The 9,481-nt window shown below is 34.1% G+C and overlaps 2 protein-coding genes across 5 annotated transcripts in view; one reads left to right on the top strand and one right to left on the bottom strand.

Annotated features, from left to right (window-relative positions):
- The window catches only part of LOC111411970, a 5,446-nt gene extending 3,848 nt beyond the window's left edge, over nt 1-1,598 (top strand). Inside the window, exons 5-11 of one of the 4 annotated variants that reach the window (XM_023042681.1) lie at nt 31-70; nt 166-250; nt 344-445; nt 524-643; nt 730-828; nt 902-1,071; nt 1,149-1,598. In XM_023042681.1, the coding sequence (XP_022898449.1) occupies nt 31-70; nt 166-250; nt 344-445; nt 524-643; nt 730-828; nt 902-1,071; nt 1,149-1,419 (887 nt within the window). In that variant the 3' untranslated portion in view covers nt 1,420-1,598. Of the gene's footprint in view, nt 1-30; nt 71-165; nt 251-334; nt 446-523; nt 644-729; nt 829-901; nt 1,072-1,148 lie in introns of all 4 variants that reach the window. The other 3 variants (XM_023042679.1, XM_023042682.1, XM_023042680.1) reach the window with 3 other exon arrangements.
- A 44-nt stretch (nt 1,599-1,642) lies between these two features.
- LOC111412574 (proline iminopeptidase) lies at nt 1,643-9,099 on the bottom strand. Its single transcript, XM_023043510.1, has 10 exons — nt 8,967-9,099; nt 8,245-8,432; nt 7,531-7,629; nt 7,331-7,441; nt 7,198-7,260; nt 7,011-7,104; nt 5,798-5,895; nt 4,990-5,091; nt 3,516-3,641; nt 1,643-1,915 (listed from the first exon to the last, which is right to left on the bottom strand). Exons 1-10 carry the CDS (start codon nt 9,082-9,084, stop codon nt 1,799-1,801), a joined length of 1,116 nt encoding a protein of 371 aa, XP_022899278.1. The 5' UTR covers nt 9,085-9,099; the 3' UTR covers nt 1,643-1,798.
- Nucleotides 9,100-9,481: the final 382 nt, after the last annotated feature.

Raw genomic sequence — 9,481 nt, 5'->3', positions numbered from 1 at the left:
AATTCATAACAGGGACTGAACTGACTGAAAATGATGATAAAGAAAATGCTGCAGCTTCTGATCAGAACAGGTTTGAGGGCTGTGTGTATTTTCACCTGTGTATTTAGCTTATCTACTTACTGATTTGTCTCTATCTGGTATTGATTAGTTTTACATTGTCTACAGAGCTCATGATCATAATCATAATCAGAAGAAGATGAAGGGAACATTTCTGGGCTTTCAAGATGCTCATGGAAAAGTTCACCATAAGGTTTCAATTTTCTTCTTCGTAGTCCATAATGAATGTCCTAAGTTTTTTCCATATTCCATTCCAGTTTCTGATGGCTGTACATAGTTGACACAGATTGCTCAGGCAAAGGACAAGTCTTCTGGAACTGTTGATCCAGTGACGAAGTTCAAGAAACCGAAGCCTACAACCCCAAAACCTTTTCGACTAAGAACTGATGTAAATAAATCCACCAGCACTTATGTTTGTGAAAAAACTGTCTCAATATGGAGAAATCTAACAAATTTTCAATTTCAGGAAAGACGGATTCTGAAAGAAGCTAATTTGGAGAGGAAAAATAATATACTACCTCAGAACGAAAGTGCAGTTTCTACAACACTAGGTACAAATTTGCACAGAAAGCAAGGGAATGATCAAGTGAGCATCTTTTTTTCTTTTTTTGGTTCTCGAACTAGGATGTTTTTGTCTACTAATGCGCCAGTCATCTTGTTTGATCATGTCAGAGAAATGAAAACCATCCTGAACAACGTAACAAATGCAACAATGATACGCATGAAGGCAGAGAAAAAGAAGCACAGAAAGTTCGACAAAATGATTCAAAAGTACGTCTATTTTCAGAGGGTTTCTTCTTTCATTCAAAAATTCAAACATTAACTCTACTATAATGTTTCACAGAAAGTGAGATTCAAAACGGCAGCAACTATAACACCACAAAGACCTAACCTTTTAAAGCATCGAGAGCCAAAACCTAGGACTTCCCCAATTGAAGGCAAGACAATTCAAAGCTTAAAGAACTTCAGGAAAATTAAATCTTCTCTACAGAAACAGCAGGTTCAGCATCAAGGGTGAGAGAGAATTCTGTGTCCTTGGCTCAAAAGGAATTATATTTTTAGAATAACACGAGGAATCTCAATTTTTTCAGGCTTACTTCAACGAGGAAGATGATTTCATATTCGACTACTAGTCGACCACTTGAGGTGATATATGAAACTTCGGAACACAAAAAAGGAAGAAACATGACTGCTAATGGTCTTGGCACCACCGGTACAGCTTCTGGTGCTTCCCGGTCATCATCTCGGGGAAGAAGGCCTGTGAATATTGCGAAGGAGCCAAACATCAATAGCCTCCAAGTGCAAACAAATTGTGGCAGGAATATAAGATCAAACACGATTGTATGTTCAATTATGTACTAATTAAGTGTTTTTCTAGTTGTTCTGTTGTATGTTCCACATTTTCATGGTTCAGCTTCTTCAGAAATTTCTGTTAAAATGTGCAACAAGTTGTATCAAAATATAGTGCCGTGAGCCGGCTGCTTTTGCACCCGAGTATTAAGGCCTGTGGTCTGCCCTGTGCACAAGCTTTACATCTCTAATCCTAGCCTATTAGTGAATATGCTGAGTTTTTGAACACCGAGAGTACTCGAACACGCAGCTTCAACACGTTTATGAAACAGAATTGAGAGGATGCCCCCCTAATAAGTTGTCGATATCTTGCCATGGATTACAAACTCAATAAATGGAAAATAGACTATAGTAGGATCTAAGATAAAACAGATGGCTAGAAATTTTGGCTTCACTTTTCCTTGATGATGTCTTTCAATTTATTGGTTGCAGCAACCAATTGATCTGATATCCCCGACTCATTAGCAGAATGTCCAGCATCTGGAACAACCTGAAACATTGGGAGAAATTATAAGTTGGCAAAGTACTAATTATCCTTCATACTGAATCAAAACATCAAGGCCATAAATGTGGTCACGCGCAAGAAAACTGTGTAACAAGTTGAATTCAGATACGGTGACATCAAAGTAGGCAAGGGAAGTTTTTTTTCATAAAAGGTTCCAACCGAACTCGGTTCCAATACCTAAGCTTAATTGTGGAGTGTTCTGGCCAAGTATTTAAAGACATTAGGAGAGCTAAAGGTTATTCAAGTTATTAGTAGGAGATCAATTATGAGCTAACATTAGTTGCTTATTGGGAGAAGTGATTTCGTTCTGTTAATAGGTTTCAAGTTCCAGTTTTGCCAATTTAGAGCTTCCAATGAGACATAACATGATTTCATGTGCCAATCTACTAGTAAATCCTCCCTTGAGGACAGGGGTTCCAAGGGAGAAGGGGGATTTCATTAGTACGCCACTAAAATATATCGGAAGAGTTTTGAGAAATCTTGGAAGATAGTTAGGGATAGCAAACTTTTGGAAAATCTATGGCAGTTTAGGTGTTTTATCCTAGGTTGGATGTTTTATTCACTGTTTTTCTTGCTCAATAGTATCACAGGAAATTATTGAGGCACTACAAACTATCAGTAAACAATTTTAAGAGAAGTCTATTTCTGTTCAACTTGTTGATAACATGTTTGGTAAAGCTTAAGAAAAGTAAAGTTACTTTTAAGTAAGTTTTAGTAAATAAACATGTTTGAATATGGTCTTTTAAGTAAGTTTGAGTAAATAAATATGTTTGGATATGGTACTTTTTTTCTTATGTTCCAGTAAAAAGGTAAGTCCTTAGTTATTTTCAACTTTGACCACAATACAAGAACTATTTATATTAAAACTTATGTAATTGTAGGAAGAATTTTTAAAGCTAAGCCAAACATGCTTCCAACTTCTTAGTGAATCAAAGTTATGAAGAAATATTTTGTCATTAAAAAAAAAAAAANAGAGAGAGAGAGAGAGAGAGAGAGAGAGAGACCCAAATTGAAGGACATAAGAAGAATTTAGGTGGAGAAATATCAAATAATGATTCAAATAAAAAAACGAGGTCAAAATGAAACCAAAAAAAAAAAAAAGGGTCCCTAAAATAGGGTAAAAGAATTCCAGTTAATCTAGAAGAACTTCTAGTAAATAAAAGCGGTTAAAATTGTAAATCTATCTAACTTTAAGTTAATATATAATTTGTTGTACCTCGAATAAACTCCTAATCGTTTCAGTCAGAGGGAGAATGACTTCACTTAATTATAAATTCTAATTTTCTAGAAACCTACTACAAGCTATGTGTGCGCAGAAAACTCATGTACAGAGGTTATAATGTGAAAACAGAATTAAGAATGATCTTTTTTATATTGAATGGCTTGGTTTGGCTTGAATCTTCTGGTCCCCATTTCTCAATTAACACCTACACCTCAGAAATATGAGATTTTTTACTCAAAATTCTGACTAAACGCATTATTCATCAAGTATTCTTTTTCAAGCAACAGAAGAGCATAAAATTTACACGCCATTTACTTCCTTAAATAAATACCTCATACAAGAGTACATATATAGCAGTTATTTAGGGTAAAGTCAAGTGAAGGAAGCATGTACCTGAACAATTACAGTGTTGATGTGCTTTATCTTGTCAATGTTATCTAACAAGAACGAGTCTGAAGGAAAAAATCCTTTGTTCATGAAGTAATGGTTCTCAATCCTTGCAAATGCCTGCATGAAACATAATAAGTGCATGTTATGATACATAAAAGATACTTTAGCTAGAAAAAGGAAAAAGGTCGAAGGCGGTGCCAAAGCGGATGCTCCACTAAACAACACTTGTGACTTGTGTAATCAACATTCCTTGGCTTCATGCATTTAACTGGATTACAAGGATCATAATATAATCTAGATTGTACTAATGTACTGTTTGATGATCCCTAATCTCTTGGAATTAAAACTATAGTACTTTTAGCGACATTTTATATGCTTGATCTCACTTTTCTACAATTGCCCTCTTTTTCTTTTTTGGGTGGGGGGTCACATGTTTGGCTCATTTCGGAAGCTTGTTTGACCAGGACCCAGGACTCGTAAGCTAAGTAAAGTACCTGCTAATCAATTAGATGCAAATAAAATGTTAAGATAGCAAAACAATAAATAATATCTTCTAATAGTTTCACACATTAAGCCCCCCTTTGTGAAATAGTATTTTTTTGAAAAAATGAATGGTTGAAAAATAAGGAAAAAATTTCGATTTATGTGCAATATTATTTTATGGAAGATTGTGGGTTGAAAATAGGAGAGAGAAAAATAAAATGTAATGTAATGAAAAAAGTTGAGAGTCTGAAAGTAGAAGGCAAAAAATAGTGCAAATGATAAAATGTGAATATAATTCACACATGAACCTGAGTGTATCCAACAACAGCCAAAACCATTAACAGAGAAAAGTAGACACTTCAATTCAATATGAGGTCAAGAATACAAATGCGATGAAAAAAGTTGATGACATAAGTACAAAAATAAACAAAGATTGATAATATTTATTGTAATTAAATATAATGTAATTTGACAGCTATTTTAACGCAAATAATAAGGTACCTTTAGTCATGAGCTAATATTTATTGGAGTTGAGATCCGCTGTCCAACTTTTGCAATCAAATGTATCATTAATCCAATTGATTATCAACATATCATTTTAAATTAACATATCATCAATTTTAGTATTAAATACTCTCTCACATACAGAGAATGATATGTCAATAATTAATTGGGAGGACCGTGGACAACAATTTTCTATTCTATTTATTGTTCCTGTTTATCCATATATGTATTAAAAAAAAATGTTGACACTTTACTATGTCGATTCTCATAAGCATATAATAAATCTCCAAGCATTGCGCTAAAAAGTAAAATAAAAATATAAAACTCATTAGCCAGTACTAATACTTGTCTATCCCTTTCATAGGATTATGGAAAATGACACGGGACAAACAGTTATAAAATATGTTTAATTTTTTATCACACACATATTTCTTTAATACAAATTTATGAAAAAGCCACTCCTGGTTACTGTACTTACCAAGCAAAATTCATCGTCATCCCCTTTCTTTAAGGTAACTTCATTTGGAATAAGATGGGCAGTCATCATTTCCCATTTTGTCCATGCCCTAGAAGCTGCATACTGAACATCTAACGAATTTAGGAAAACAAAGAATCGCCAAAATGCCCAAAAAAATTGTAAAATAATATACATCAATGATATTCTTGGTTTGTTCAGTTAGACTAGACTGGACTGGTAGGATTAAAGAAGAAAGAGAAGCTAAAATAAAGTTCATTATAATGTAGTATTGACCAACACTGTGTTCAAACATACTTTAAAAGACAAAAGCATGCCAATTGAGAAATATTGGTTGTTGATTTCCCATAATACCTACCACTTTGACTCTTTACCTAAGTTTTTTTTCCCCTGATTGAAAACTATATGAACTCAATGACTGCATAAACATGACATATTCCTGAATGAACAAGCACCGAGGAAATTTCCACATACTTATTTATGGGATGATGAAAAATGAAAGGATATGAATGCAAGTTTTATTAAATGCTCAAAGAGGCCAAAACTCCATAATAAGCAATTCTCAATATGGTTTCAAGTCTCCAAATGAAAAGGTATAAGATTTCATGATATCAAGATGTCCAAAATACAAATCTGTTGTAGTATTAAAAAAATTTCCTTTTTCATTGTTTATCATAACTCCTTGTTTTTTGGTTTGTTTTTGTTTGTTTTTCTTTTTTCCTGGTGCGTGTCAAATGCAAGATGTGACATATGAGTGAGTTTATCAGAAAGAGACATGAACAAAAAAGAATGAATAAATGTAAAACATTACTTGTATTTCCTTGTCATCTGAGTTTAACCTCTTGTGATAGGCTTTAATGAAACATCCCCTCTCACTTTTGGGAATGAGATCTCTAAATGGCTCCCAGGCTGCAATAGAAAAGAAATGCGTACTCAGCTGCGCAGATACAAAACCCCATAAAAGTCCAATAAGCAAAAATAAAATACACAATCAGTTTACTCAGTAATAACTTATTTCTACACAATTATCCAATAAACAAGAATTTTCATCAGCAAACAACAGTCAGGTAGAATTTAAGGAATGCAGCGTAACTATACAGACTACAAGCATGTTTACCTTACCTTCAAAGTTTTGTTTTTAAACATTTTTAAATCTATCACTTTTTTCTCACTTTCAAGTGAAAAAGAAAAAAAAAAGTAACTCATTTCAAACATGCTCATAAGGGATAAGTCATCCTCAACTGTGCAAGGAATAATAATAAATATAATAGAACTGTAGGAGAGTTTGCACAATTAAACAGTACTTTGGATACATTGAAAATCCATGAACATGGATTTGGTCCAGAATGTAGAAATTACATGTTAGATATACTCAAAAGGAGTTACCACCTAAAAATTTTAGCTTCTTACAAATTTGTCAACTTAATCATGGGAGACTAATAGGTTACATTTTTGTCAACTTAAATACAGATTTAACAACTACAAATCAAGCTGATTAGAACAAAGGAGATTGATAGAATCCCAGATTAATAGCTAGTTAAATCGTCATTAGCATTGGGAGTATTATGGGGATTTAATATATTAAACTGTACAGGCTTTCATCTATAAATAGAGGGAGGGAAGTTTTATTTAAGCAAGCAGAATTTGGGGGTGAAATTGAGAGAGAGATGGGCATCTCGAATCATCAAATCTTGTTGTTCAATTTTATTTTTTTTTCCATTTCAGTATTACAGCCATACCAAATCGTTATCCATTTCGGTTCATTTACATTCCACCGAATACACATATTGCAATTATTCCTGTTCCACAGAAAAATCAGAGACCCGTAGAGACGGTAAAAATTTCATTGAACAAGGGTTTTAGGACAATGTAAGCTGATAACTCTAATCTAATATAGCTCCTTGATTTTCTGCCATTCAAACTTAATTGACCAGTCCTTTCAGTGGAAACAACCTGTGAGTAGCTAGGGATATCTTCAAAGAAGAGAGAGAGAGAGAGAGAGAGAGAGAGAGAAAGAAAATTACCATCAGGGAATATTGTAGCTGCACCACCTTCATAAAACCAGTCTATCTCTTTCTGGCGCAACAGAAAAATCCCTCTCAGGACCAGGCCTGTGACCTTGAAAAAAGATGATCAAACTCAATTAATTGGAAAGATAAAGAGTTATAAACTCTTTTAAGAGAAAAGATGGAACAAGAAGAAATGAAAAACCTTGTCCGGATATGATTGGCTGTAGGCAAGAGCAAGAGTGCTTCCCCATGAACCACCAAAAATCTACAAAATAACAATAATAAGAGACATAAAAAATAGAATTACAAAACTTCTCATGCAGAATAGAGTCAACCTGCCATTCTGGAATTTCTAAGTGTTCCCTTAGCTTTTCAATGTCCTCAATAAGGTTCCATGTCGTGTTCTCCACCAAGCATGCATGCGGTGTACTTTTGCCTGCACCTCGCTGGAAAGAATTTTTTTATTTTTATTTTTTGTGAAAAACATGCATTAGAACATAGCTTCATCATAAGAAAATAAGTTCAGATAGTTAACCTGATCAAATAGAATGATCCTGTAAAACTCGGGATCAAAAAATTTTCGGTTGCTAGGTGAAGTTCCACCTCCTGGGCCTCCATGGATAAAAACTATTGGCTGCATCATTTAGAATATATTTAGAAGGCTGCGATAAACTGCATAGCACATGAATTAAGTACTAAAGCATAACCAGGTCCTTCATACAAGTCATACATCTAACTAGTGACAGTACATCATATATATTATTAGTGATATTGATAGATGTACCAGACCTATCTAACTCCCACCATAGCAATTCCGAGAGCACTCTATCATAGGCTTTTCTATGGTGGGATGGGGAAAAAGAAATTATTGGCAGAAATTTCAGTCCTTGACTCGAATATTTACTCTTAAGTGACCCCTATCAAACCTATTCTACAATCGGACAAGAAACAAGAGAAAGTTCCTTAAGCATAACAAACAAGGATGAAAAATATCATCTTGCATGAAAAGTCTATTTATACCGTAGTTTAAGGTTGGATAGTGTAATATCATTTCACAAATCAATACCATGTTACAAATTGGCTAAGCAAGTACATACTTCCATTTCTACATAACAAATCTACAAATCTCATCAGACAAATTTGCGACAAGCAGCAATTTGACGAACTAATGTAAATACACTTATGTATGAGCTTATAATAAAAGTAATTATAGAGCTTAAATGCTCTTAAACAGAAAAGGATAACTCACATATCCACTTGGATTTCCCGACTGCTCATAAAAAAGGGTGTGGATATCTGAAACCTTCAAATAGCCAGTATTGTATGGCTCTATATCCGGGTAAAGATTATTACTCATTTCTGGATGTTGAACCTTCAAATCCAAAGATTCCACGCTCGCTCCTTGGTTTTGATAGTGCAAAGGTAAACTCTTTCTTCCTGCAAAACAAACCTTTACAGATTCAATCAACTCATTTGCACAACAAACTGCTAGAATCAAAAGAGAAATAGTGCTTACCAAATATCCAAATGCATATAGGTAAAGAAGTGAGAAATACAATATGCAATTAATTGCCTTTTTCAGTATTTTTCGTACAAGAATTATGATAAACAAAATCCTGGGTTTACTTTATTTTCCTTTCATCAGTTTTAAAATATTGGTTTCTCTAGAAGATCTTTGAACCGAAAAACGAAAATTGATGCTTAACTACAGATATTTATATTTATGTATGAAAGAGTGAGCGTGTTACAGTATCAATTGAAAGCTTTTAACATATATTTTTGCATTACTTTAAACATCACAGATAAGATCAGATCGCTATTTCTTTTATCTTATCATTTTCCCTCTTCCTGAGTGAAGATTGAGATCAGTTGAAGAGTTTAGCAAAGGAAAATAAAATAAAGCCTTGAATTGTTGGCCTGTACATTTGAAGAATGCAAGAAGAAATACATAATAGGGAAAGAGAAAGAGACCTGATCTTCTGAGATTCGCGTTTGAAGAGGAGAAAGTAGTAGAAGGGAAAAGCAGGGGTTTAAGGAAAGGAGAGTGAGGAAGAAATATAGCATGTGAGGGTATAACTGTAAGACTCATTGTAATTGCTGATTTGATTCGATTCGTTTCTTGTATAAATCTAATTCTGATTTGATTGAGTTAATTTCACCAATGGCCATCAAAGTTTGTGCGAAATTTCAAGTTGGTTATTAAAGATTTTTCCCGACTCATTTAAATTGACGGGCATCGTAAGTGAACCAAACGCCGTTAACTCAATTTGCCGCATTCATAGAACTCTCTCTCTCTCTCTCTCTCTCTCTCAAATATATATAAATATATGTATACTGCCCCCGGGGCACTTCTCCACTGGCAAAGGACGGGCTCTGTCAAACCTGGCAGATCAGAACTCGTGAGTTCGATTCATGAGGCTCTTGGAAGGCAAGGATTTATTTTTGGATTGGCTTGCTTGGCACTTTGGCAGATCAGGTGGGGAGGG

The sequence above is a fragment of the Olea europaea genome, chromosome 16, assembly GCF_002742605.1.
Source record: "Olea europaea var. sylvestris chromosome 16, O_europaea_v1, whole genome shotgun sequence".
Lineage (NCBI taxonomy): Eukaryota > Viridiplantae > Streptophyta > Magnoliopsida > Lamiales > Oleaceae > Olea > Olea europaea.
The sequence above is the reverse complement of the archived record's forward strand: the minus strand, read 5'-3'. Positions and strand labels throughout refer to the sequence as shown.

What these genes read in the sequence shown, in the direction of transcription:
- LOC111412574 (XM_023043510.1), bottom strand. Translation starts at nt 9,084, where the DNA reads ATGAGTCTTACAGTTATACCCTCACATGCTATATTTCTTCCTCACTCT. An exon ending in CGGGAAATCCAAGTGGATAT is followed by an intron (nt 7,630 to 8,244) that starts GTGAGTTATCCT and finishes TAAATGATGCAG; the next exon opens with CCAATAGTTTTTATCCATGG. An exon ending in CAGATGACAAGGAAATACAA is followed by an intron (nt 5,092 to 5,797) that starts GTAATGTTTTAC and finishes TTAGATGTTCAG; the next exon opens with TATGCAGCTTCTAGGGCATG.